Below are 23,001 nucleotides of genomic sequence, written 5' to 3' on the forward strand. Positions count from 1 at the left end.
ATCCCCATCTTCTTTTTACAGTAATAAATTATGTAAGTGTGGTGAATGAGAAACAATCTCCAGTGTGTGTGTGTGTGCGTGATTACGTACGAAACAGTTTTTATTGAATCATTTCTAAGAGCAGAAGTCACCTCAGGTCATCAGCCACTAAAGGAGCAGTTACAGGTTTCACTCTCACAGACACATGCAGTTCACTTTATGACCAGAACGTGGTCAAAATGTTTTACACACACACACACACACACACACACACACACAGAGTGACAATGTGTAAACAACTTGTTTTGGATATTCCAACAGGGAAGTGCTGAACCGTGAGAAAAAGCAAACGGCCACAGCATGAGAACATGGTACTGTGTGTGTGTGTGTGTGTGTGTGTGTGTGCCCTTTCCCCACTGTGCCTGTGTTTTTCTTTTTTCATTTTTCATTTTTTTTCTTTTTTAATGAGTTCAACCGGAGTTTAATGAGAAAGACAGAAGTTTGTCGTCGCTCTCTTTCACTCTGTTTTTCTTCCCCTGCTCGGTCTGAAAGAAAAGAGAGGAAGGGGGAAGGAGGAGGAGGAGGAGGAGGAGGGGGTGAGTGGGGAGGCAGAGACAGAGTTAGGAAATTTACCCTCCAAATGCAATTCAGTCACTTTTGGAGAAGTTTCCTGTGCAGAAGGTTCTCCAGCAGCAGGTGGGGAAATAAAGAGAGAGGAAGAGAGAGAGAGAAAGGGGGATAAATGGGGATGACGGGGATAAAGAGCAGCAGTGAAGGGAACAGTCTGTACCTGTCTGTGAGCCAACCAGACACAGACAGGTTCATCTAGCCAGCATTCATCCTGTCAGCATCTTTTTCATCTCTTCTCTGACTCACTCTCGTCCCTCCTTCCTCCTCCTCAGCTCTGGATAACCACCCACACTTTCCCTCCGTTCCTCTCCTCTCCTCCCTCCCTCCATCCTGTGTGCTCCTGCTGCCTCCTCTAACCGTATCTGTCTCCCTCTCTCCGCAGTTGAAATGCACGGCGTGTCCGACACAAACCAGTCGCCATTACCTGTCGCCACGGCAACCAAACAACAGCATTAGCGCGAGGGAGGGAGAGAGGAAGTAAGAAAGACAAGAAAGTAAGAAAGAGAGTCTTTGTTTCGTTTTTCGCAGCTCCACTTTAACGGTGTGATTAAGTGGTTGGAAACGGAGTGAAACAACAAAAACAGAGCGTGGCAGAGGGAGGGAGGTGGAGGATGAGGTCAGACTGTTTCACTGTCCCGTTCGCTCCAGAACAGAAAAGTCTTTTGAGGGCAAAAATAAAAAAAACTGTGTCTGATTGGGTGGTGATGAGGGGAAGCAGTGATGCAGCTCTGCTCTTCACAGATCCACGACTGAGAAACAGGTTTTCTGAGCCACATTTATTATTAGTTCTATTTACAGACAGCACAGCTGTTTGTGACACATACAGTATTGACACATTGCATGGGATTGATTAGTTTGATATTTAGTTTATCTGTACACAGAAACACAAAGGATTCAATAATATTATCTTGTGCCGGGCCCCATGAGGACCATGTGACCCTATGACCCCTTCATGAGCCATGTGTGTCTGTTTCCCAGACCCAGACGGGGTCTTTAAAAGTCCCACCTTCCTTCAAAACAGTAGCAACAATGTTTTTTCCATTTAGTGGATCCTGAAATTTGCAGCCACGTTGCATATTAGTGTCCTGGGCTGAAAAAGGTTTAACATCTCCCTGTGTTGCCGGGGTTATAGATAATCGATCAGTCCAGAAAACAAAAAGAAACTCCAGTTTATTTCAGTGGAACTCCTCCACACCGGTGGGACAACATCCCCTCATTGTTACGTTGTCTCACATCGCAGAGAAACGGAAAAGCAGCAGTGCAAAGACATGTTTCCCAGTCACTTCATAAGCATGGCAGACTGTTCAGACGAGAGGAGCCAGGCCGTTCTCTCAGCTTGTTAAAGTCAAGCCTGCAGGCCCAGGTCCTGTTGGCAAACTCATACTGGGCCTGTGTGTGTGTGTGTGCGTTAAAGTGAAGTGCCTGGCTCCAACCACACTGTGGCTTGGTACACCAATTATGGTTTTGACCATGCAAACACTCACTCTCTCTCCTTTTCGAATCCACACACACACACACACACACACACAGAGGGTGGCCCGACAATAGATGCACAGAATGCAGTCATGATGTGGTTTTTCTCATAGCTGTGAGCTAATCCACTCCAAATGAATCCACTGTCTCAAATAATTATTCCAGTCCGCGGACGGGGAACCAGAAAATGTGCTTAGTCCTCGCAAAAAACTGCAAGGATAAAGGCGTCGACATCCTTCTCTCCTCTTTATAAAAGAAGCCAGCGAACGTCTCGTCGTTCCAGATGTCAAATATCTCCCAGGTTGTCGTAGATGATGTCGGGCGACCTCAGCGCCCCCTGGTGGTGCTGGCTGTACCACGAGTTAGCGGGCAGAGGCTTCTGTTTGGACACTCTGCTGTACAGCTCCCTCCCCTCTCCCCCTCCCCCTCCTCCTCCTCCCCCCCAGATGTTGTTGTTGTTGTTGTTCACATTACTGCCGGGACCTCCGTGTTTCCCGGGAGGAGGCAGCGGCACCGGCTCCTTCCGACCAAAAACGCCCCTTCCCGGTTTGGGGAAGGTAACGGGTTTGGGCCCCCTGGGAGGCTGCGGGGCGCCGCGGCCCGGCCCCAGCTGCGGGGGAGAGTGTCTGTGGGGCTCCGAGGACTTCCCGAGGGAGGGGGTGTTGTAAGTCCCCTCCAGTCCCGACGGGGGCACCACGTCCAAGCGGGCCTCGTCGTAGATGGTCATCCCCAAACTAAGAGGCAGGCTGGTGCTGCCTTTGGCGCAGCCCTCCGGCTCATCGTATATGTGCTCGGGGAGCGCAGCGGGAGGCGAGGAGGAGCCCTCCGCTTGGCCCCCGGGGGGGCGCCTGTTACTGTTCGCGCCTCTTCCTCCTCCTCTCCCTCCCCCCGCCGCCCCGTTCAGACTCAGAGCGCTGGTTTTCTGGTTCAGCTCCAGGCTGATCCGGTCGTACACGTGCGAGTACAGGTCCGGCGGCGGCTTCCTGTGGTTGGTGCCTCCGTGGTGCTGGTCGCCCTGGACGCCGCCCGTCGACGACTCGTCCCCCACCGGTCGGACGCGCGGGGTGGGCATCGGGGGGCTGGCCGGGTTCTGGCACTTGATGCTGTCCACCGGGTCCGAGTAGAGACAGTCTGAGCTCAGCAGGGGCTGTCGGACCGAGTCGGCCGGTTCAGAATACAGACCCACCTGATCATCTGCCGACAAAACACCTTTACCCGCCCCCTGCCCCCTGGGGGAACGAGGAGGGGTCCCTCCCCCTGGTAACACCCCCAACATGGCTGGTGGATCTGGTAAACTCCTGCCTTTAAGTCCTGCTGCTCCACCTCCTTGCCCTCTTCCTCCTCCTCCTCCTCCTCCTCCTCCGTCTCCCACCTCCCTCTTCCCCAGCACTCCATCGGCCGACCCCGGTTTGCTGCCGCCCGAATCCCCGTCCGCCTCGCGGCTGCTGCAGCTGCTGCTGTCGCCGCCGCTCCCCGCCGCCGCGCAGGCGCTGCGTATGTGCTGCAGCGACGCCGGGCAGTCGGCGTCGAAGTTGAGGCTGAGGTGGCGCTCCTCGGCCAGGGCCTTCTGGGACTGGATGGCCTGGTCCACCAGCGTGAAGATCTCGTTGCCCTGCTTGGTCTCGAAGGTGAAGTTCCCGGGGCCGGAGTCGCAGCGTCGCCCTGCCTCGAAAGAAAACATCACCTGAAGACAGAAAGAAGAGGAAACGGAGACAAATAAGATTACTGAATATATACAGAGGTGTCCGTAATGCCAGAACGGGGCTGAAGTAATGGAAGCTGGTCACAGAGGTTCCTGTGCTCTTTTCCAGTCATCGCTCATTTATCATTTGTCTTGGCACCAAAGGACTCTTGCTTCGTTTTTTCCACTGAACTTCACTTCTCTGTTTCGTCAGTGTATGTATATTTCTGCCTCACTGCTCACCGTTTCTGTGTGGTTCGATAACCCTTCACTACAGCGTGCACATCAAAGAAGCTGCATCTTTTGAACTTGTCTGTCAGTCTTGACAAAAGCATAAATAAACACAGCATGCAGATGACTTATCCCCCCCTCTATAAAAGGTCACCAGTCATTTTCAGATCCTGGTCTCAACACAAAAAAAACCTCAGACTGTAAAGCTCAATATCTCTACCATGAGCCCCCTGACCACATGTGCACTCACCGCTACTAAAAACGTTCTGTGCACTTCCTAACTCTGATCAATTGTAGCAGTCTCTGTGCTAAAATTGAACACAGCGAACTTCCCCTTTCTCTCTGCGCTCGTCAGAAGAAGAGGAGACGTTTTGTCATTTCTCCTTTGAGAGGCGTCTTCCTGTCCCGTCCGTCACCTACCCGGTCTCTGCCGTATCTCCTCAGCAGCTTGTAGGGCCACACCAGGACGTTCCTCTTGGTCTTGGGCTCCTTCAGGATCAGCACGTCGTTTTCGGCCTTCAGCCAGTAGTTCCCCGCCAGCCCGCAGCGCTCCGACGCCTCGGTGCGCTGGACGCTCACCCAAAACTCGTTCACTTGAAAAGAGAAGACGGGGAAATGAGTTCTTCCGGTTGATGATTATCAGTCGTCTGTCCTGCAACTGTTTCGTGTCCTTTACCTTCCTCTCTGGAGTAGTAGATGAGGTTTTCAGCCATCTGCAGGTCCTGGGGTCCTCCATTAGCGTCTGCAGTCGTACTGCTGCAGCTGCCGCCTCCTCCCTTTCAACACACACATGCACAGAGACCGATCATTAACCAGCTGTCATAGAATTAATGTTAGAAGTCGATCATTTATTTTCTTCATGTGACATGCAGGAGTTTCTTCTGTGGGTGAAGGAGAGCTGGAGGAACCGGCAAATAAACAAAGAGTGGATCCAGAGAGAGACAAGTTAAAGGGATAGTTCAACATTTTGGCAAATTGGCCAATTGCCATAATCCCTATAGTTTTAGGGGTATAGATTCATTATCTTTAATTGTCGGTGCAAGCTAATTTTTAGAACGGCGGAGCAGAGCCGCGAGCTGCTCAGAGCTACGCTACGGAGGCTAATGGAATTTCTTGGTTTCCCTCATCAAACTCATCAAATACACAATCCAACAACTCCAAAACACTCTGGTGGACAAGTTGTGACCTGCACATTCACCACGCTATGAGATAATAACGGAGCGTTACGAGACAGTTTTGTTTTCGAGGTAAATTCATGCAAAACCGCTAATACACGTACCCATCAGGGACTGTTTTTCGGCAAGCAGTCTCTGCATTTGCCTCGAAAACAACTCTGTCTTGTAACGTTCCGTTATTATCTCATAGCATAGTGAATGTGCAGGTCACACCAGAGCGTTTTGGAGTTGTTGGATTGTGTATTTGATGAGTTTGATGAGGGAAACCAAGAAATCCCATGAGCCTCTGTAGCGTAACTCTGAGCAGCTCGTGGCTCTGCTCCACTGTTTTAAAAATAGCTTGCACCGACAACTAAAGGTAACGGATCTACTGCTATGACTATAGGGATTATGGCAATGGGCCAATTTGCCAAAATGTTGAACTATCCCTTTAAAGGAAAGAGAAAGAGAATAAAGAGTTGGAGAGGTTTGTGCGTGTGTGTGCCACAGAGTGAAGCGGATGGAGTCCTCCTCCTGGAAACTCCCTCTGGCTTCCTCTCTGCGAGTGTGTGTTATGTGAATATGTGCGCGAGTGCACGCAATAGACATCGTGGCCCGCGACGACACTCCAGGGGCATGTGGGAAATTTTGGAGGACTGATGCAAACACATCCAAACAAAGAGAATTAAACATCGACCCCAGTGGAAAACTAAACCTAAAGCAGCAGCTCTTCAGCTTCTTCTTTTTTCTTTTTACCAAACTTAGAGAACTACAAACACATCACAGAGCAGAGAGTCTATTTTAGTTTGACCAAACACATTTAAAACATGCAACGAAAAGTTTGCACTTCACACGTCCACCCACGTCTCAGTCACTTGCTGCAAACACTGCACACTGTGACATCGGTCCGTACCTGAAAGGCGATGTCACACATGGTGTCCATCCAGTCTTTGGCCGTGTTCTTCTCCGCAGCGAACACGTGGGTCTTGTCGTTGGTCTCCACGCAGAACGCCGACATGTTGTCTTTGGGGCAGCTCTCGGTCAGCGCCGGCAGGATGGAAATGCACTCGGACAAGCGGATGATCTTCTTGTCCAGCTTCCTGGTTTTCTCATTGGACCCGCTTCCCGTGCCCCCGCCCCCTCCACCTCCTCCACCCGAGGGCGAGTCGAAGAATTCGAGGCGAGCGATGCCATTTTGGCTGGCAGGGTACAGGACGAACCAGTTCTTCTTCCATTTCTGATGAATGAAAGAGAAAGAAAGACAGTTAGAGAGGCAAAATATTAACACATAGCCCTGTTAAAGCTGCTTTCAGTGAAAACCCACAATGCACCACTTGCCCAGCACTAAAAGTGGACAACGCAAAGTGATCTGGTGGTTTGTGGAGGACAATTTTCCTCAGGAGATGGTGGAGACCAAAAATGGAGCTAAAAGACGGGCAAATATTGGACTTTCAAACATTTCCTGACTTTTTCCTCTTGATTTTATTCTTGTCTTTGTTTATCTGTATGGTTTTTTGTTTTATTATTTCAAATGCATATATTTTTTTAATGTTTTCCTCTTTCTAGTTTGCTTTTGTAGATAATTTATTATTTTGTGTTCATTCTTTTCTTAAAGCTCATGTTTATTCACTCTTGCAGATCATCCTGGACCCCCTCAGACAGATGTCAGACAGATGTTCAGCCGTCCTGAGCCAGGCTGGGCCAATCACAACTATCTGTCTACAGTGGTTAGGGTTTGATAAGATGACAGACAGATAGCAGTGTGAGACCAATAAACAAATTGGATGGTCTTTTTTATTCTCTCTAAAAGACAAACAGGAAACCACCACAGCACAAAGTGTTTGCTCCGTTTGGTTGCAGGACTATTCAGCTGCGTCCAGAGATAATTTGGTCTGCGACCGTTGATCACGCCCCTCAAGATTCAAAAAAAGAACCGAGAGGTTTCGGAATCATTCGCAAAAATGGCAATTAAGCTATCTCTGAAGATAAACTAAAACTGAAAATAGAAAACACTGCAAGGGAAATGCAGAGGATGGAAGAGGATGACAGGAAAAAGAAGAGGGTGAAAACAGAAACAGAAAATGTGACTCTGGCCTGTTCACCTCTCTCAGGGGAGGGGAAGACATTTTTGCATGTGGGTTTGTTGCGAGGGCAATACGGGACAAGTTGCAGATACGAGGTACGAGTAATCAAAACTGGATGAATAGAGAGAGAGAAAAGGAAATGTGAACGTTTGAAGTCGGGAGACGAAGTGAGTCAAAAAACGACGTCTCTGGGTCTTTCTCCTGCTTCTGCTCTGCTGACTGAGGCTTCATGTAGGAGGCATGTGGTGATAAATCTCCTGCAGTTTGACTCAGATCTTTTGCACAAACCAATGTTTCCTCTACATTCAGTTACAGCATGAGTCATCACTGCACAGAGAAAAGAACCATTACCCCCAAAAATCAAAACATGTGCTGTGCTGGTCTGGTTTTTTACAATTTGATCCAAATAAGAGAAAGTTAAATGCAACCACTAAACCAGCTTAAGAAAAAAAACCACATGTGAGTAATTACATGATTTTAAAAGATTCAAATGAACCCAGATCAGATAAACCTCACTGTTTAACCTGAAGTTACCGTATAATATATTATTCTCACTCATTCCCTGAGTTGTGATCATAAAGCTGTGTTTTATTGCCACTTCTGTGTAATAAATATCCACTATATTGTGCATTGTTGACCTCTGTTTAATGTGCCGTGGCCCATAACAGGTTAAAAATATGACCTGGTTCCAAAGTAGGTGACAGCAGAGAGGAGGAAGAGCAAACAATGAGCTCTTCCTCCTCAGGGACCAAACACGGACATGAACGGACAATATGACACAACGGCGAACAATAAGACGCACAGCGGGAGTGTGTGTGTGTGTGTGCTAGACCCCAGATGTTCGGCGGCTAAGAATGGACACGATGACACGCTACATGTGAAACGGTGCACAATCACTCCTGTAGAAATGAGTTTACTTGTAAATACGGTAGAACAGCGTGGGACAAAGGAGAAGAACATATTCGGGAAGTCCCCGTCATCCCTTGTGCCCTGTGGACATTTCTGTGTGTGCGTTTTTATAACTGCCCCATATCACACTATGCTTCACCTATGTGTGTGTGTGTGTGTTTGTGTTTTCCCCTACATTCACAGTTTCTGTCTGACGGTCAGAGCGCTGAGCCTGAGACAGGAAGGTCAGCAGTTTGTAAAAAATCCCTCAACCAGCGAGGAAATCCAGCTTACAGAGAAGAAACACGACAGCTCAACCGCAGGTCCCTGAACGCATCCTGAGCTTCTGACCCAGTGACTGAAACACAGCAAACCAACAAACTGATACTAGTGAGTATCTGCTGGTTGTTACCGGAACATGACTCATAAGCTTTACAATCAAATTATTAAATTCTTAACTTCATTAAACAGCATTTAAATATGTCAATGTAGAAATCCATTAAAGGTCCAGTGTGTAAAATAAGGGGAAAACGGTGACATCTTAGCATTACGATTCTATTATTTATCTATTCATTAATTATATTTATAAATTCTTGAAACATGCTCTCTGGTTGGCTGGATTTTCCATTCTGTATAAACATGGCGGCACAATATGGCGACACTCTCTAAGCAAGACCCTTAGCTTCATGTAGCCTTTAAAGTTTCCGAACGTCATCTATGGTCAAAACCGAAAGCCGGTTTTGCATTTCCAGTGGAATTGTACGTTTACGTTTCCATGGTTTTCAGTCGTTGTCATAGTTGCGGTAAACGCATGGATCTATTAACGCTGGCTTTTAACACGGATGTCAATTTGTGTGATATCCATTGTTAAAAGCTGGTGTGATGATGCATGCGTTTTACAGATTTTCATTGAAAAATATAAAATCCATGCATTTACCGCGACTACCGAAACCATGGAAACGTAAACATAAAATTCCACCGGAAGAGCAAAACTGGCTTACGTTTTTGACGTTCTGAAAAAGGTGGATATAGAAGAAAAATTATAAGGCTATGAAAACCAAACAGATTTTATTTTATAGCGATTATAAACGTATACAAATAGGCTATTCATTGGTAGTTAGTATATTCAGATTTTGCCAATAAACCTTGAAATAAAATTACACACTGGACCTTTAAGATACAACATATAAATAGATATGTTTCTATTTGCATAACTGCTGAGATATTCCAGCTCAAGTGAACGATTACATACACCAGCCTGCCAGTGTGTTAGTCATGCTCCGACAGCAAACAACAGCTCTGATAGTGTTGGAGGCAGCGTCCACATGTTTTCCTTCAGTAGCCAATGGTGAAAGAAAAAGAAAGCAACACAGAGCTGCTGCTTCATCTATGAAAATCATTTTTTCTGGAGCCGGAGCTTTTGTTTTGCTTAATCTGCAGGAAAGCTAAAGCTGGCAAATGAAATGCAAATAAATGGAGCAGAGTAAAAAGGATGAAATGTAGTAGAGTTAAAGTTAAATCCCTGTAAGTAAAAATACTTATGCATGTAACTACTCTTCCTGTATGTGCAGTATTTAAATGTAAACTAATGCACATTTTTTAAATTTCCACCGCTGATGAACCTGACCTCTACACAGCATGAGAACAGGCGTCAAGTGATTCATTTGGAAGGTATAATTATTGTATTTGCATGATGGCTCTGATAAAAGTGCAGCCACAGGGCAGCAGCTACAGGCTGCATGATCACGCATCTAACCCGCAGTTATGACTCTCCACTATTATTTCTCCATATGTGACGGCGTAACGTGTAAAAGCAGAAATGACAAAGAGAGGACGAGAACAGAGGCCTCGACGTGCACGGCAGCCAGCTTCATCAATTTCTAGCACACACACCCGCTGGCAGAAAGGACAGGAAATGCGTGGGACTGTCATCACGCGGGATTTTGTCTGCTTCCTTCTTCTGCGTCCAGGTGTGTCTCTGCAGTTGCGTGCATGTACAGATGTGTACATGCATGTGTTTCTATTGTTTTGTTTTTAAAAAATTCCCTTGATCCATTCTGGACCATCTGTTGCTGTGCACAAGTGCACGAACACACACACACACACACACACACACTGGCTCTTTTGGATCAGCGTACATGAGCAGGGTGTAACACTAACCCCTCTTGTAGTATGGTCAGTATGTCTGTGTGTGTGTTTGTGTGCCTGCACGTGAGACGACTGCTCCATATAAGGCAACAGAGCGTTATCATCCACTAATACACTGAGTGGAAATTATGCAAAAAGGATCATGACAGGGAGGGAGAGACACTTCCTCCCTGATGTCCTGCCTGTTCACTCAGCTGTGATACAAGAGCATGTGTGCGCTCGTGTTTCTCCTTTTCACGGCTCAAACAGGACACGGCCTTCCGTGTCACTGTCACACTGACCTATATGTGCACTTTAAAATAGACCTGAGACCAGAAAGAGCTCAAACAACGGCAACATTCCTTTTTTAACACCTTGTTACTAACAGACTGTGAGCAGGTGGAAGTTTTCTACAATGCAGGAACAATGTAAATACAAGGAGTGACGTCCATCATGCATCATCCAGTGGTATTTTGTAAAACCGTCGCTGGCCTGTTTGTTCTTTCTGCCTTTCAACACTGGCATCATCGTGGTTTGTGTTTTTCTTGCGAATTAATTTTGTACACACAACAGTGATGATACTATTTCTGTCAGAGCCTCAAAGTTGTTTTTGTTTGGACTGATCTTTTTTTTAAATGAATTTACATCATCGGGTTTTGTTGTTTTTAAGATCTTGTTACGTATTTTAGAATAAGATTCAACGACCCCAGTGTTTAAATTATTAGAACATGATAATGATATGTATCTAAGTGTGGGCACATTTATCCACCCTCACCGTCACTGTTATTTAACCAAACCACTCAGCCATGTTCCCACTGGCCACAGCCTGACCTCAGAGACACATGCAGGAGCAATATGTGTGTGTGCGTGTACTTGTTCAGCTACACATGTGAGGACCCGTTTGAGTTTTAAACCATCAGAGTGAGGACCTTTTGTAAACTGAGGACATTTTGGCCGGTCCTTCCAAGGGCTGTTTGAGGGTGAAGACTTTATCATAACCAGGCTATTATAATTAGGTTTAAGTTAGGTTAAGAGTAATGGTTAAGGTTCGGCATTTGTTTTGGATGGTTAAGGTTAGGGTAAGGGGCTAGGGAAAACATTATGTCAGTGAGTGTCCTCACAAAGATAGCCATACAAACGTGTGTGTGTGTGTGTGTGTGTGTGTGTGTGTGTGTGTGTGTGTGTGTGTGTGTGTGTGTGTGTGTGTGTGTGTGTGTGTGTGTGTGTGTGTGTGTGTGTGTGTTAGAGAGAGATCATTGACCAGAGTTCAGCTGCTCTCAGCTTCATCCTCATCTGTGTCTGCAAAATAAATTGGAGTAACAGGTTTCTTCTTTCTTTCTTTTTTTGACTACCTGAAAGTGATGAACCAAAACTGAGACAGAGCTCAAATATTAATGAAATTACAGCAATGAGTCTTAGATTCTCTGAATCTCTGAAAAAAATCCACTTAATATAAGATCACCCTCTACGTTGATGCAGCACCAGTCAAGTTCAACCAGCCTCATATCATCTAAGTACTGACGTCCTCACAGACCGAGGGCTGAAAGACGATGACGTCAGTCAGACCGCAAACTGTGTTACATTCTGACTTGAAGTGTCACATACTGCTGCTGTGAGATTATTGATTATTTGGTTCTGATTAATTACCCTATAGTTTTCTTATTGAAATATTTTCAAAAAGTTTGTTTTGTTTAACTTCGACCTGTAGATATTCAGTCTGGAGAAGCAAAAAAAAAACACCTGAGAAGCAGGAAGCAGTCATTAATTATTATTCACCATAAATGATCACATTTACTGCCTGTTCCTTTTCTGTTGATCAGCTGATCAGTGATTCTGCCTTCAAGTTCTAATCCTCCTTCATTATGTATATTATGGAGAAAGTCACATTCAACTCACGTAAAAAAAAAAAAAAAAAAAAGAAAAGCAGCAAACATTAAATGTCTTAATCAGTATAATATTGATCATATTTAATCCGATTTTTATAACAATCTGCTGGTGGTTTTGCTTACCACATATTGTTGTTTCTTTTCTTGCTTGAATGATCCACCGGAAATGGAAATCAGGCTCGATAAGAGGAGGAAACGATAAGCAGTGTGGGAACGAATGATAAGCAGACCAGCACTATTGAAATGTTCTAATGTCTGCACACAGATCTCACTGATTGGCTTGTGAAAATATAAAATGCTCGATTATCCGTTGATCATACAAAACCAGAAGATCGGCCTATGGTCTCTGAAGACGTGTTAACAATGGGATGGATTGTTCCCTGGTCTTTACTGTCCAACAGCCAGTGAGGAGGGGGGAGGACACAGCTCCTAACCATGTGTTCAGATCACACGTTAGAGCAACGTCAAACTTACTCATGCACATTTATAGCCTATACTGTATGTACGCACACAGATAGATACACTTTCCTATGTGTTACTGCTTCATAAATACTTTGCACTAAAAATTCTCTGTACTAAATTGATGTGGTGTTTCTTTCTCAGAAATCTGACTCAGCGTCTGATTGGCTGTCTGTTTTAATGAAAAGCAGAAATGTTCCAACATCCAATCCCATTAATCAATGAGGTAATTATCAGTTTAGACATAACACACTGCTGTGTTGTATTAACCTAGCAGCTCCAGGGTGTGTATTTCTACTTATCCTGACACACCCTGTCTAGTCAGGTCGCTGAAGATGTCTTCAGTTTACCATTACCACACTGTAACCATGCCAACAGCAGCACTCTGCTTAGTATAGCTTGCAGGGTGCAGGTCGCAGCATCCTGGAGCTGGATCTGGTGGACAAGCAAACACACGCACACAGACAGATGTTTTCCCTCCAAATCACCAACACCATCACACTCGCTCCGCTGCGCTCGGTTTCACCGCCAGATAAAATCAAACGGCAGCGTCACATGTTGAACTTGGAGCCACGACAGCAGAAGAAGCTCAGTTCAGCAGCATTCTTCAGAGCTCAGAGGGCATTCCACGTGGCCCCCGAATATTTGTCATGCTTTACACATCGACGCCGCTCAGACGTTGTTGACTGCGATTGGCTGAGACGGCCGTGCCTCAGATGTCACGAATACCTTTGTAATGAAGTGTGTGTTAACCTTCAGAAGAGGGTCTGTGTGTCCTGCAGGAGTGTGTGAGAGAGAGGAGTCGGAAACACTGCGGTGGTTGTCACAGCTTATCGTTTCTCAGATTTCTCTGATTTAAGAGACGACTCACTAATTGTGCCTGTGATGTTTACGTCCCTCAGGACAAACACGCGAGTCACTGCCTGTTAAAACATGTTTATAGTGTCTTAGATGGCTGGAAGCAAGTCATATATCAGTGTAAAAAAGAGTCATTACACTATACTGCAATTAGTGGTTAGGTTGCAGCTAATGACCGCTGTTAGTATCTGGGGCGTCCTGGTGGTCTAGAGACCTGAAACCTCTCACCTCTCCCTTTACTTCCTGTTAACACTCATCACTACTCATCACTCGCGTCACCAAATTAAGACTTAAAAGACGAAATAACAAACAGAAAACAATCTGTCAACTTTTTTTCTGATGATGCATTTCATTTCTAGGGCTTTGTGTCCAAGTTCATAGAGCTCAGTGTGTCATCTCACTACAAAATTCTTGCAAAGTTTGAAATGAATTTTAAAAAAAACAAAGGGACCCTGTTTACACTCATATAAAATGCTGCAAAGTTTAGTTTTTTAAAGTGTTGTCATTTCATTTTTATGTCTGTCCCCTCATATCAGTGGTTCCCGACCTTTTTTGGCTCGTGACCCCATTTTGACATCGCAAATTTCGAGCAGTCACGTGATCGTGGGGTCGCCAGAAATTTGTGACGCCAATCAAGATGCGCCAGCTCAGATATTTTTATTTCAAATTGTTTTTTATTGAGTTTCAAAAAAAACTGTAGTGAGAAAAAAACAATACAACTGAAACTAACAAAGAGCTAATAGACACAATTGCATGAATGCCAGACATGGATACAATCTCCTGTGAGCGTTGGATATAATATCAGATATTTTTATATGCTGCATTTTATTTAAACTCGATTCATATTCGAGAAAGTGAAAGTATAGAATACATGTTTAAGATTGGGTGTGGTGTTTTTAATCACAATTTTTTTTTAAATAGTAATTGGTCAAAAAAATATTTTTATCAGTATTTTTTATCAATTACTAGAGATTTCAGGCGACCCCATTTGAATTCCAGGCGACCCCACGTGGGGTCCTGACCCCAAGGTTGAAAAACACTGCATTACAGTGTTTCCTAAACTGTGAGATATCAAACTAAGTAAATAATATTGATGGTGGATTCAATTTTACACCAAATTCAATCGATAACCAATAATTTCAGCTCTAGAAATAAAGAGGGAACAGAGAAATAGAAGAAACTCAGACACAGCTCATATCAGAAACACAGATGTTGTTGGGTGGTTTACTTCCTAACAGTCTGTGTTGTAATAGCTCGGTAATGGCCATTACTTGACATGTCGTAAAAATAAAAAAAAGAGCAGCTAGAAACAGAAACAGAATCTTCTCTGGTCGGACGTTGCTGCTGCTGCTGCTCTTGAGTCACATTTTCCGAACACGCACGTGGGAAACAGGCCTCAAGTGTGAGCAAGCGTGTGTGTGTGTGTGTGTGTGTGTGTGTGTGTGTGTCCACTGACAGCGCTAACGATTGCATAATGCACCATGCTAACCTCACACCAGTTTCAACACTTTCAGATCAGCCAGCTCTCAACTTCCTGTTCTATTCATTTCTGCACTGATAGGTTCACATCCACGTCTGGGCGGCCCCTGGTCTCTCTTGTGCACAGATAACAAATTTTTTTTTTTATGAGAATGTGGAGGTTTTGTTTTGCTGCTTTTCTATTGTAAACTGTTTATAAAAGGCATTGAGAGTGTGTTTTGGGGGGAGTATGAATATCTATTGTGGAGTGGTTGATTTCAGGACAGGAAGCGGGGCCAGAATATTTTGTTGGCCCATGTCATATGACCAGATAGAGACGGAGAGACAAAGACCCTCTTTAGAAAATCTGAAGGAGTCGATGAGCTCTTACTCGGTGGGGCTCTGGGAGTAAAAGGCAGAGCAGCATGGAGGATAAAGCCTGAGACCAGCAGCACACACCCACTAAGGTGTTATCATTGACATTTACCAGTGCCCAGGCCAGCGCTGCCATGTGACCATAAAGGTGGCCTGCTGACTGTCCAACAGCTGCATGTGCACATCTGTCAACAAGATCTGTCTCAGCTTTTACTACTCCGTCTCTATACTCCACTGATTTGCAGCCTTTTGTTGTGTTTATTGTGGGAAGTTATCTCGCAACGGTGATAACAATATTACAGCTTTCATCATGAGACTGCGTTCACACACAATAACTCTCCGACCCGTCCTCTCTCTGCCTCAGTTTATCTTCATCTTGACTGGACTTGGACCAGCTCACCGGGGGGTTTCACCAGCTCATAAACACATCCACATGAACGTTCACTCACACACATGGAGGCTACGGCAGCTTTACTCCAAAGCACCACATCAAAACAAGGCCAGATCAGCAGCGATAGCTTCCTCTCTCTCTCTCTGCCTCTCCACTAGGTTTCTCCTTTGTAGACACTGGGCACAGTGACTGGTCTGTAATTGCACCAGTGTGTGCTCTATTTATTTGTGTGCTCCCCTCTGGCTTACACATGGAAATAGCATATTAGTAGTTTTTTTTTTTTTTTTTACTCAATGGGAGGGGATACTATCATCTCTGTGAACAGTTGGTATCTTTATGAGCATTAGTGTGTTTACCTGCTGACATTAATCTGTTTCATTTGTCTGATATGATAGTCCTACTTTCCTATTGTGTTTTACAACCATTTACATCAATTTTATGAGGATTTAAACTGTTTATAATGGCCATCAGTGACTGTTTAGAGACTTGTTGCACTTGTTCTTCAGCTCCTGCAGTGTTTGTGCAGTATTCCACAGAAACTTTTTTCTACGTCTGAGAAGTAACTGCACTAGTTTTGATTGACTTCAGAGCCTCGTGGAGTTTTTCAGTTCCTCATGTACAACTTGCTTAACAAACTTCTGTTTTATTCTTATGATTCCACAGATCATTTCAATATTATAGGCCTACAGCATCATAAAAACATTAATTATGTATGTTGCCCCTGGCTACAGAGATTTTTCATTAGGGTCATTTCTGTCAACGCCACAGCCACTCCACCACACTCACAGCTTCTTCATGGACTTACCTTTCCAAACTTCTGATGCTGCACATAAAGTTGTCCCTCTTTGACGTGGGTGTCCATGCCCACTGACACTCCGTGGGTCCCCGTCCCCCAGAAAGGCGAGATTTGACTTGAACTTGACAGAAGATAATCACTTTTTTTTCTTTTCTTTTTTGAGCGGTTTAATTTTTCCTCTCTCCTCCAAACAACTTCCCCTTCACTCACTTCCGCTCCCCAGCCGTCAAGACGCGTTCACGGTGACGATGGCGGACAGTTAACGGTGTCATGGTGGGAGTAGAAAAAGGTCCAAACACTGTCTGGGTGGTCCCGACCGACTTTAATAATGTCTAAATGTTGTCGGCGGGTCGCCTATCTGTCGCAGCTCACTCCTCCTGCAGGGCTGGACCGGTGAAAGTCACAAACAGAGGTAACACGATGCTTCCGGTTAGCGCCTCCACAATAAAAGCCTCATCAGACGCTGTTTGGGTGCATGCGAGGATAACACAGCTGGGGGCTTTAGTGTGTGACTCATTTAAAACATAAACATTTAAAAACAGTGACAGACACTGATTTAAACTAAAACTTGTGAGAAAATGTATATTTGGTTAATTACTGAGGGCCAACCAGGAGCCAAATTACCTTGTGTGGTACCCAAGAACAAAACTGCAAGCTATCCTCAGTGATTTTCCTATTTTAACATTATGTGTTAATGGTCATCAGTAATATTTTGAGGTAACTTGCTGAAGGACAGATTACAAATGTATTAATTTTATTTTTTCATTTATTTATAAGAGCAACAGGAGGAAAAGGCTCGCACACTGATCAAAAATGGCAATGTCCACCAGAGATTGACGGATGCAACAAACATTTAATGATCCATCAAGCAACAAAAAAGTGCAACCATGGTGATAAAATAAAATAAAGAAACAAAAATATTGCGAATTTCCCCGTCGTGGGATCATGGGATGAATAAAGGCATACTTTACTTTATTTATCTATTTATAGCAGTCAGTCAAATGACAAACAGAAACCTGAAATCGGGGTCAGATTTATTGCTGGGTAGTTTAACAACTTAGTTATACAGCTACCAGGAAGTCCATAATAATAAGTCCATGGGCCCCTCACTTGAGGTTCTTAGGCCCCCAGGGCAGGTTCCCAAAGCTGCTTTGTTTGATGCTCAGCCTCGCTAAATGCCCAAAACCCCAGGCCCCAAATAAAAAATAATAATACATTTGACTGAATATGATCGTAATTTGATAGGGGGTTAGGGTAGTGTAAAGGGGGGAAAAGGACATCAAATTTAACTCAGATGATTTTGTCAATGACTGTCTGCTACTGTATGTCTGGTAATCGTTGTCAGTAACCCCTATCACCTGGTAAAATTATATATTTTGGGCAAATATTAGCAGCGATAGCCTACCCGTACTACTGCTTCTGGATTTTACAATGTTCTAAAGTGAAAATATTTAATATCTAATATGCATATGTTGTAGATGACAGATGTTGACAAGATGTGCATTTTACTTTTTAAATGACAACATCCGGTTGTGTGGAGAGTGTGTGGCGCTTGACGCAGCTGTGTCCTGCAGGAGGAGTGAGCAGCGCGTGGTGAGCGCAGCGCACTCAGCCGCTCCTCTCCTCTCCTCTCCTCTCCTCCCACCTCCTCACTCTTGTGTAACTTCTCTGATGGTTTCAGCTCTGACACACGCACTTTCTAATGCAAATGCAACATATATGACTGATGTGACATATGATAAATGGACGGAACAACAGTTAATGATTACAACTGTAGCCTACATAAACTGGAAGTCTTTACAGCAGGGCTTTCAGCCTCATGCAGAGATGCTGTTACTGTTTAAGCGTAATAGCGGCCTGCTCATTCACTGTTACTACTTCTTCACTTTAACTAGAAAAATACTTTTGATTGGCCAAAGAATGATAGTATTTTGTAAGCAGCCCGTGCTGGCAGGAGAAACTGGCCCCAAATTAATGTGTTGCAGATGCCTCCTGCTGGCAGCTCACTTCAAAATGTTCCTGTTTTCAGCTTGAAAGCCAGCAGCGAGATCTCTGTCAGTGTTGTTCTTGACAGCGAGCACAGATTTTTATACCATGAGTCAAGACTCACAATGGTTTTTGTAATTGGCCACAACAACAACTTTTTTTCTTTTGTTCTTGCCCCGTTGTTCATTTTTCTAACATATAGGCATCATAAAAAACCTTAGTGAGTATATTCAGTGGTGGAATGTCACTTTGGGTAGGCTACATTTACTTGAGTGTTGTATATGCGGTTTCTGGGTAGTTGTACTTTTTATTAGGCTATTGAGTGTAATCTTCCCCTCTTTCACTACATTTGAAAGGATAATACATTTGACACTGTATTATTTTTATAACACAACAACGCAACACACTTGTGCTTGGTAATTTTTGGTGTGATACCTGTCCAATACATAGGCCTGTACTGTCTTATATGGTGGCTGTAGTCACTTTTACTTCAGACTTTGTTGATAAAACTATTCATAGGCCTATATGTTGTCCTTCTTAAAAAATAATAAAGACGTGGTCTCCTGTAGATAAAGGATTTAGTTGACTCATTTTGGGACCACTGTCTCAAAACATGATCATATAACTTAAACCCACAGTCTATGCTAAAACCATGTATCTGTGGGTGATTTAAAAAGCTGCATCCTTGAAAACAGAATAAAACACCACTGCCATCTATTGGTTATAAATTAACATTGCAGATGGAAACTTTACTGTGTTCTCGCGATATCTGCGCACTGACTGGCTGGACGGGACCAAAACAGGAACTGAGACATGGCATCAGTGTTCGGCGGAGTAGAGGGGTGAGAATAAGTTAAAATACACTATTTAAATAGTATTTTATTTATGTTTTTAGGAGTTATAAATGAAGGTCTGTGTGTGTTTCGTGCTGTTACTCGTTTTCTCGCTGGCGTCACACAGAGAGTAACGTATCAGCAGAGTTTGATTGTGACCATGACAGTCGGACCGGGGGACACCAGGAAGCTTCCAGCTTCCTGCAGGTCTCATGATCACTATCGGTTTGGATTGAGCAACATTTCTTTAAATGTACAGTTGACTTTAAAAGATATAGGCTAGTTGGCTGTATATTTAAATTGTTTCACTGCATTTCAAAATACCCGTATAAATAAGAGTTAATACATCAACCACAACAAATGAATAGAAGAAAATGTATTAACAGTGTGTTTGTCTCCTCTGTCTGTAGTGGAGGGTCCCACTCCAAGGCCCTTCTGGTGTCAGCAGATGGGAAGATCCTGGCAGAGACCGACGGACCATCCACCAACCACTGGGTGAGCAGGAGGAGTTTTATTAGAGAAATGCATGAAACATGAAGTGGTAAAGAAAAAGCGATGGGGTTCCTACTTGCCTGATACATTTCCTTAGTGCATGAGATGGAGTTTTTCTTTTTTAATTTGAGTGATTATCATAATATGACCGTTAGGCTACAAGATGTTGTTGTGTGTCCACAGCTGGTTGGAGTGGACAAATGTATAGAAACCATCAACGACATGGTCCAGAGAGCCAAGGTGGAGGCAGGCCTGGATCCAAACACACCGCTGCGCTCACTGGTCAGCAACACACACACACACACACACTTTTATTGACCTCTTATGAAAGTGTTTGCTGAAGAAATAAACACAGATTTTGTGTGTGTGTGTGTGTGTGTGTGTGTGTGTGTGTGTGTGTGTGTGTGTGTGTGTGTGTGTGTGTGTGTGTGTGTGTGTGTGTGTGTGTGTGTAGGGTATGTCTCTGAGTGGAGGGGAGCAAAAGGACGCCATTGAAGGAATTATCACTCAAATGAAGCAGCGTTTCCCCAGTCTCAGCCAGCACTACTTCATCACCACTGATGCTATCGGCGCCGTGGCAACCGCCAGCGATCGTGGTAACAACATCCAACATTTTCTATTGTGTATTTTGTCAATCCTCCACACAAAACTACATTTGTAAGATGTGTAGGCCTATGTGTGTGTTTCTGTGTGTTGGCTAAATTCAATCAGCGTCTTATATTTTTTTATTCATAACCATGTTTAGCATGTCATATTCTACTATAGAACATGTTAATAGCAACACATTTTATTTAAATTTACATTTGAAAGTAACATATAGAGTTGAAATCATTTCCTTAAGGAGTCCCAGCAGGGCGACAGTTGATACTTTACCCTCTTGAGGTGCGGCTGTAGGACCGTCATATATTTTATGGCCTGATTAGACTCAGCCATCGTTGTCTTCATGGGATGTCCGACCGCTGAGCTCCCTCCACTCTGTTCTTCTGTCCTGCAGGAGGTGTAGTCGTGATAACAGGGACCGGCTCCAACTGCAAGTTAGTCAATCCCGACGGCTCGCACATCGGCTGTGGAGGCTGGGGGCACATGATGGGCGACGAGGGATCTGGTAACCACGACAACGTGCAAACACAAACAGACAACCAAATTGCAGAATGTAAAGTTTTTACTCGTCTTTCTGTCTCTCAGGGTACTGGATCGCCCATCTAGCCGTGAAGACGGTGTTTGACGCCAAAGACAATCTGGCCACTCCCCCTCATGATGTCACACATGTCAGAAAAGCCATGGAGGAACACTTCCAGGTCTGAGCACTAACTTCTCTTTGTTTTGTTTTGCCTTTTTATTTTATAACCACTGTACACTTGAGTGTCTTATGTATGTTTTTTGATTTAGGATGATTATTTATATGTAAAGATTTTATGTTTTTGTTGACTTGTCTTGTCTTATTCATGCCATGTTTATAAATGTATGTTTTAGAGGGATAGTTCAAAATTTTGGAAAATTGGCCCATTGCCATAATGTTACCTTTAATCGTCGGTGCAAGCTGTTTTTAGAATGGCGGAGCAGAGCCGCGAGCTGCACAGTGTTGTTTTAGAGGTAAATGCAGAGACTGCTTGCCGAAAAACTGCCCCCAACGGAAACGTGCATCAGTGGTTTTACATGAATTTCCCTCTAAAACAACTCAGTCTCGTAACGTTCCAATATTATCTCATAGCGTGGTGAATGTGCAGGTCACAACTTGTCCACCAGAGCGTTTTGGAGTTGTTGGATTGTGTATTTGATGAGTTTGATGAGGGAAACCAAGAAATCCCATGAGCCTCCGTAGCATAGCTCTGAGCAGCTAGCGGCTCTGCTCCGCCGTTCTAAAAATAGCTTGCACCGACAATTAAAGGTAACGAATCTACTCCTAAAACTATAGGGATTATGACAATGGGCCAAAATGTTGAACTATCCCTTTAAATATGGACCCCAGTAAGACTAGCAGGGGGTCACCACATATAAACATAAACATAGTCATGTTGGAGTAGGGAGGTGCTGAGGGAAACGCTCTCACAAACCTGTGACTCTCCCCAGGTGTCCGATCTGATGGGCATGCTGCCGCACCTCTACAGAAACTTCCAGAAGTCGCACTTTGCCTCCTTCACCAAGAAGCTGGCTGCAGGTGGGTGCTGCTGCTGCACCACCGCCTGCTCCTCTTAAGGCAAAGAGAGCAAAATGTTAGTAAGTAAAGTGAAACCATGTGTTAATGTGTTGAAGGTGCGGAGGCTGGGGACGCTCTGTGTCAGTACGTCTTCACTCAGGCTGGGAGAGCCCTGGCCAAACATATTGAAGCGGTGCTACCTGCAGCACAAGAGGTAACACACACACATACACACACACATACACACAATACGTAGCTGTGTGTTCACTCATTTGAATTTCTCCAAACCTCCTCATCTTTCTCTCTGCAGCCTCTACTGAGCGGCGACCTGGGCCTGCCCATCCTGTGTGAGGGCCAAGTGTGGAAGAGCTGGGAGCTCCTGAAGCCAGGTGAGTGGAAGGAAGGAAGGAGGAGGTAGAGATGGGAAGGTGGGAAGAAAGGTAGGGACAGGAGAAGGAGGGAGGAAAGGAAGCAATGGAGAAAAGGGGCCCCGAGACAAGCAGGTGCAGCAGTAGAAAGAGTTGAAGCCACTGTGAAGAAGAAGTCTCAGTTGTGGTTTCTCTCCGTCTCTAACCAGGGTTCACCGAGGTCCTGGATAAAATGGCATCGTCCGACAAGTTCAAAGGCCGTTTCCGCGGTTACAGCCTCCTGGTTTTGCGGCAGTCCTCGGCCCTCGGCGGCGCCAGACTCGGGGCGGAGAAATCAGGTGCCAACCTAACTATGGATTACGCAGCCAACACCAACATCTTCTACCGACACACCTTCAACAGCAGCAGCCAATGAGAACACGGCGTTCAGACCGAGCTGCAACCGTAACGCTAATCATGACTGATTGAGATGAACATATTCCAGACTGTGGTGGTTTTTTAAACAGCTGCTGTTCTGACAATAGAAATTATGTGACAATTCATTTTTATTTTCATTCCAAATCTTTGCACCTTTGTATAACTTTGCATATTTTAATAAAACTGTTGATTTGCAAGAAAATTAAATCATGGTTTTAAATCTGTGAAGTAAAAACACAAAATATATGTTAAATATGTTAAAATACTGACCACTTATTACACAGAGAGAAATGACTCA

The 23,001-nt window shown here is 44.5% G+C and overlaps 2 protein-coding genes across 2 annotated transcripts; one reads left to right on the forward strand and one right to left on the reverse strand.

Annotated features, from left to right (window-relative positions):
- Positions 1-1,403: 1,403 nt before the first annotated feature.
- On the reverse strand, positions 1,404-16,777 carry dok1b (docking protein 1b). Its single transcript, XM_083992874.1, has 5 exons — positions 16,480-16,777; positions 6,062-6,385; positions 4,671-4,770; positions 4,415-4,587; positions 1,404-3,766 (listed from the first exon to the last, which is right to left on the reverse strand). Exons 1-5 carry the CDS (start codon positions 16,534-16,536, stop codon positions 2,369-2,371), a joined length of 2,052 nt encoding a protein of 683 aa, XP_083849000.1. The 5' UTR covers positions 16,537-16,777; the 3' UTR covers positions 1,404-2,368.
- Positions 16,778-19,236: 2,459 nt separating this feature from the next.
- Positions 19,237-22,899, forward strand: nagk (N-acetylglucosamine kinase). Its single transcript, XM_083992768.1, has 10 exons — positions 19,237-19,298; positions 19,700-19,784; positions 19,965-20,063; positions 20,236-20,377; positions 20,776-20,886; positions 20,967-21,079; positions 21,852-21,939; positions 22,035-22,132; positions 22,229-22,307; positions 22,496-22,899. The coding sequence occupies exons 1-10, from the start codon at positions 19,270-19,272 to the stop codon at positions 22,699-22,701; spliced, it is 1,050 nt and encodes a 349-aa protein (XP_083848894.1). The 5' UTR covers positions 19,237-19,269; the 3' UTR covers positions 22,702-22,899.
- Positions 22,900-23,001: the final 102 nt, after the last annotated feature.

This window comes from Trachurus trachurus (assembly GCF_905171665.1).
Source record: "Trachurus trachurus genome assembly, chromosome: 18".
Classification (NCBI taxonomy): domain Eukaryota; kingdom Metazoa; phylum Chordata; class Actinopteri; order Carangiformes; family Carangidae; genus Trachurus; species Trachurus trachurus.

Coding starts and splice junctions, on each gene's coding strand:
- nagk (XM_083992768.1), top strand. CDS start 19,270: ATGGCATCAGTGTTCGGCGGAGTAGAGGG. Junction 20,064..20,235: donor ACACACCGCTGCGCTCACTG/GTCAGCAACACA, acceptor GTGTGTGTGTAG/GGTATGTCTCTGAGTGGAGG. Junction 20,887..20,966: donor GATGGGCGACGAGGGATCTG/GTAACCACGACA, acceptor TCTGTCTCTCAG/GGTACTGGATCGCCCATCTA.
- dok1b (XM_083992874.1), bottom strand. CDS start 16,536: ATGGACACCCACGTCAAAGAGGGACAACTTTATGTGCAGCATCAGAAG. Junction 6,386..16,479: donor AGCATCAGAAGTTTGGAAAG/GTAAGTCCATGA, acceptor TTCATTCATCAG/AAATGGAAGAAGAACTGGTT. Junction 3,767..4,414: donor GGAGATACGGCAGAGACCGG/GTAGGTGACGGA, acceptor TTCTGTCTTCAG/GTGATGTTTTCTTTCGAGGC.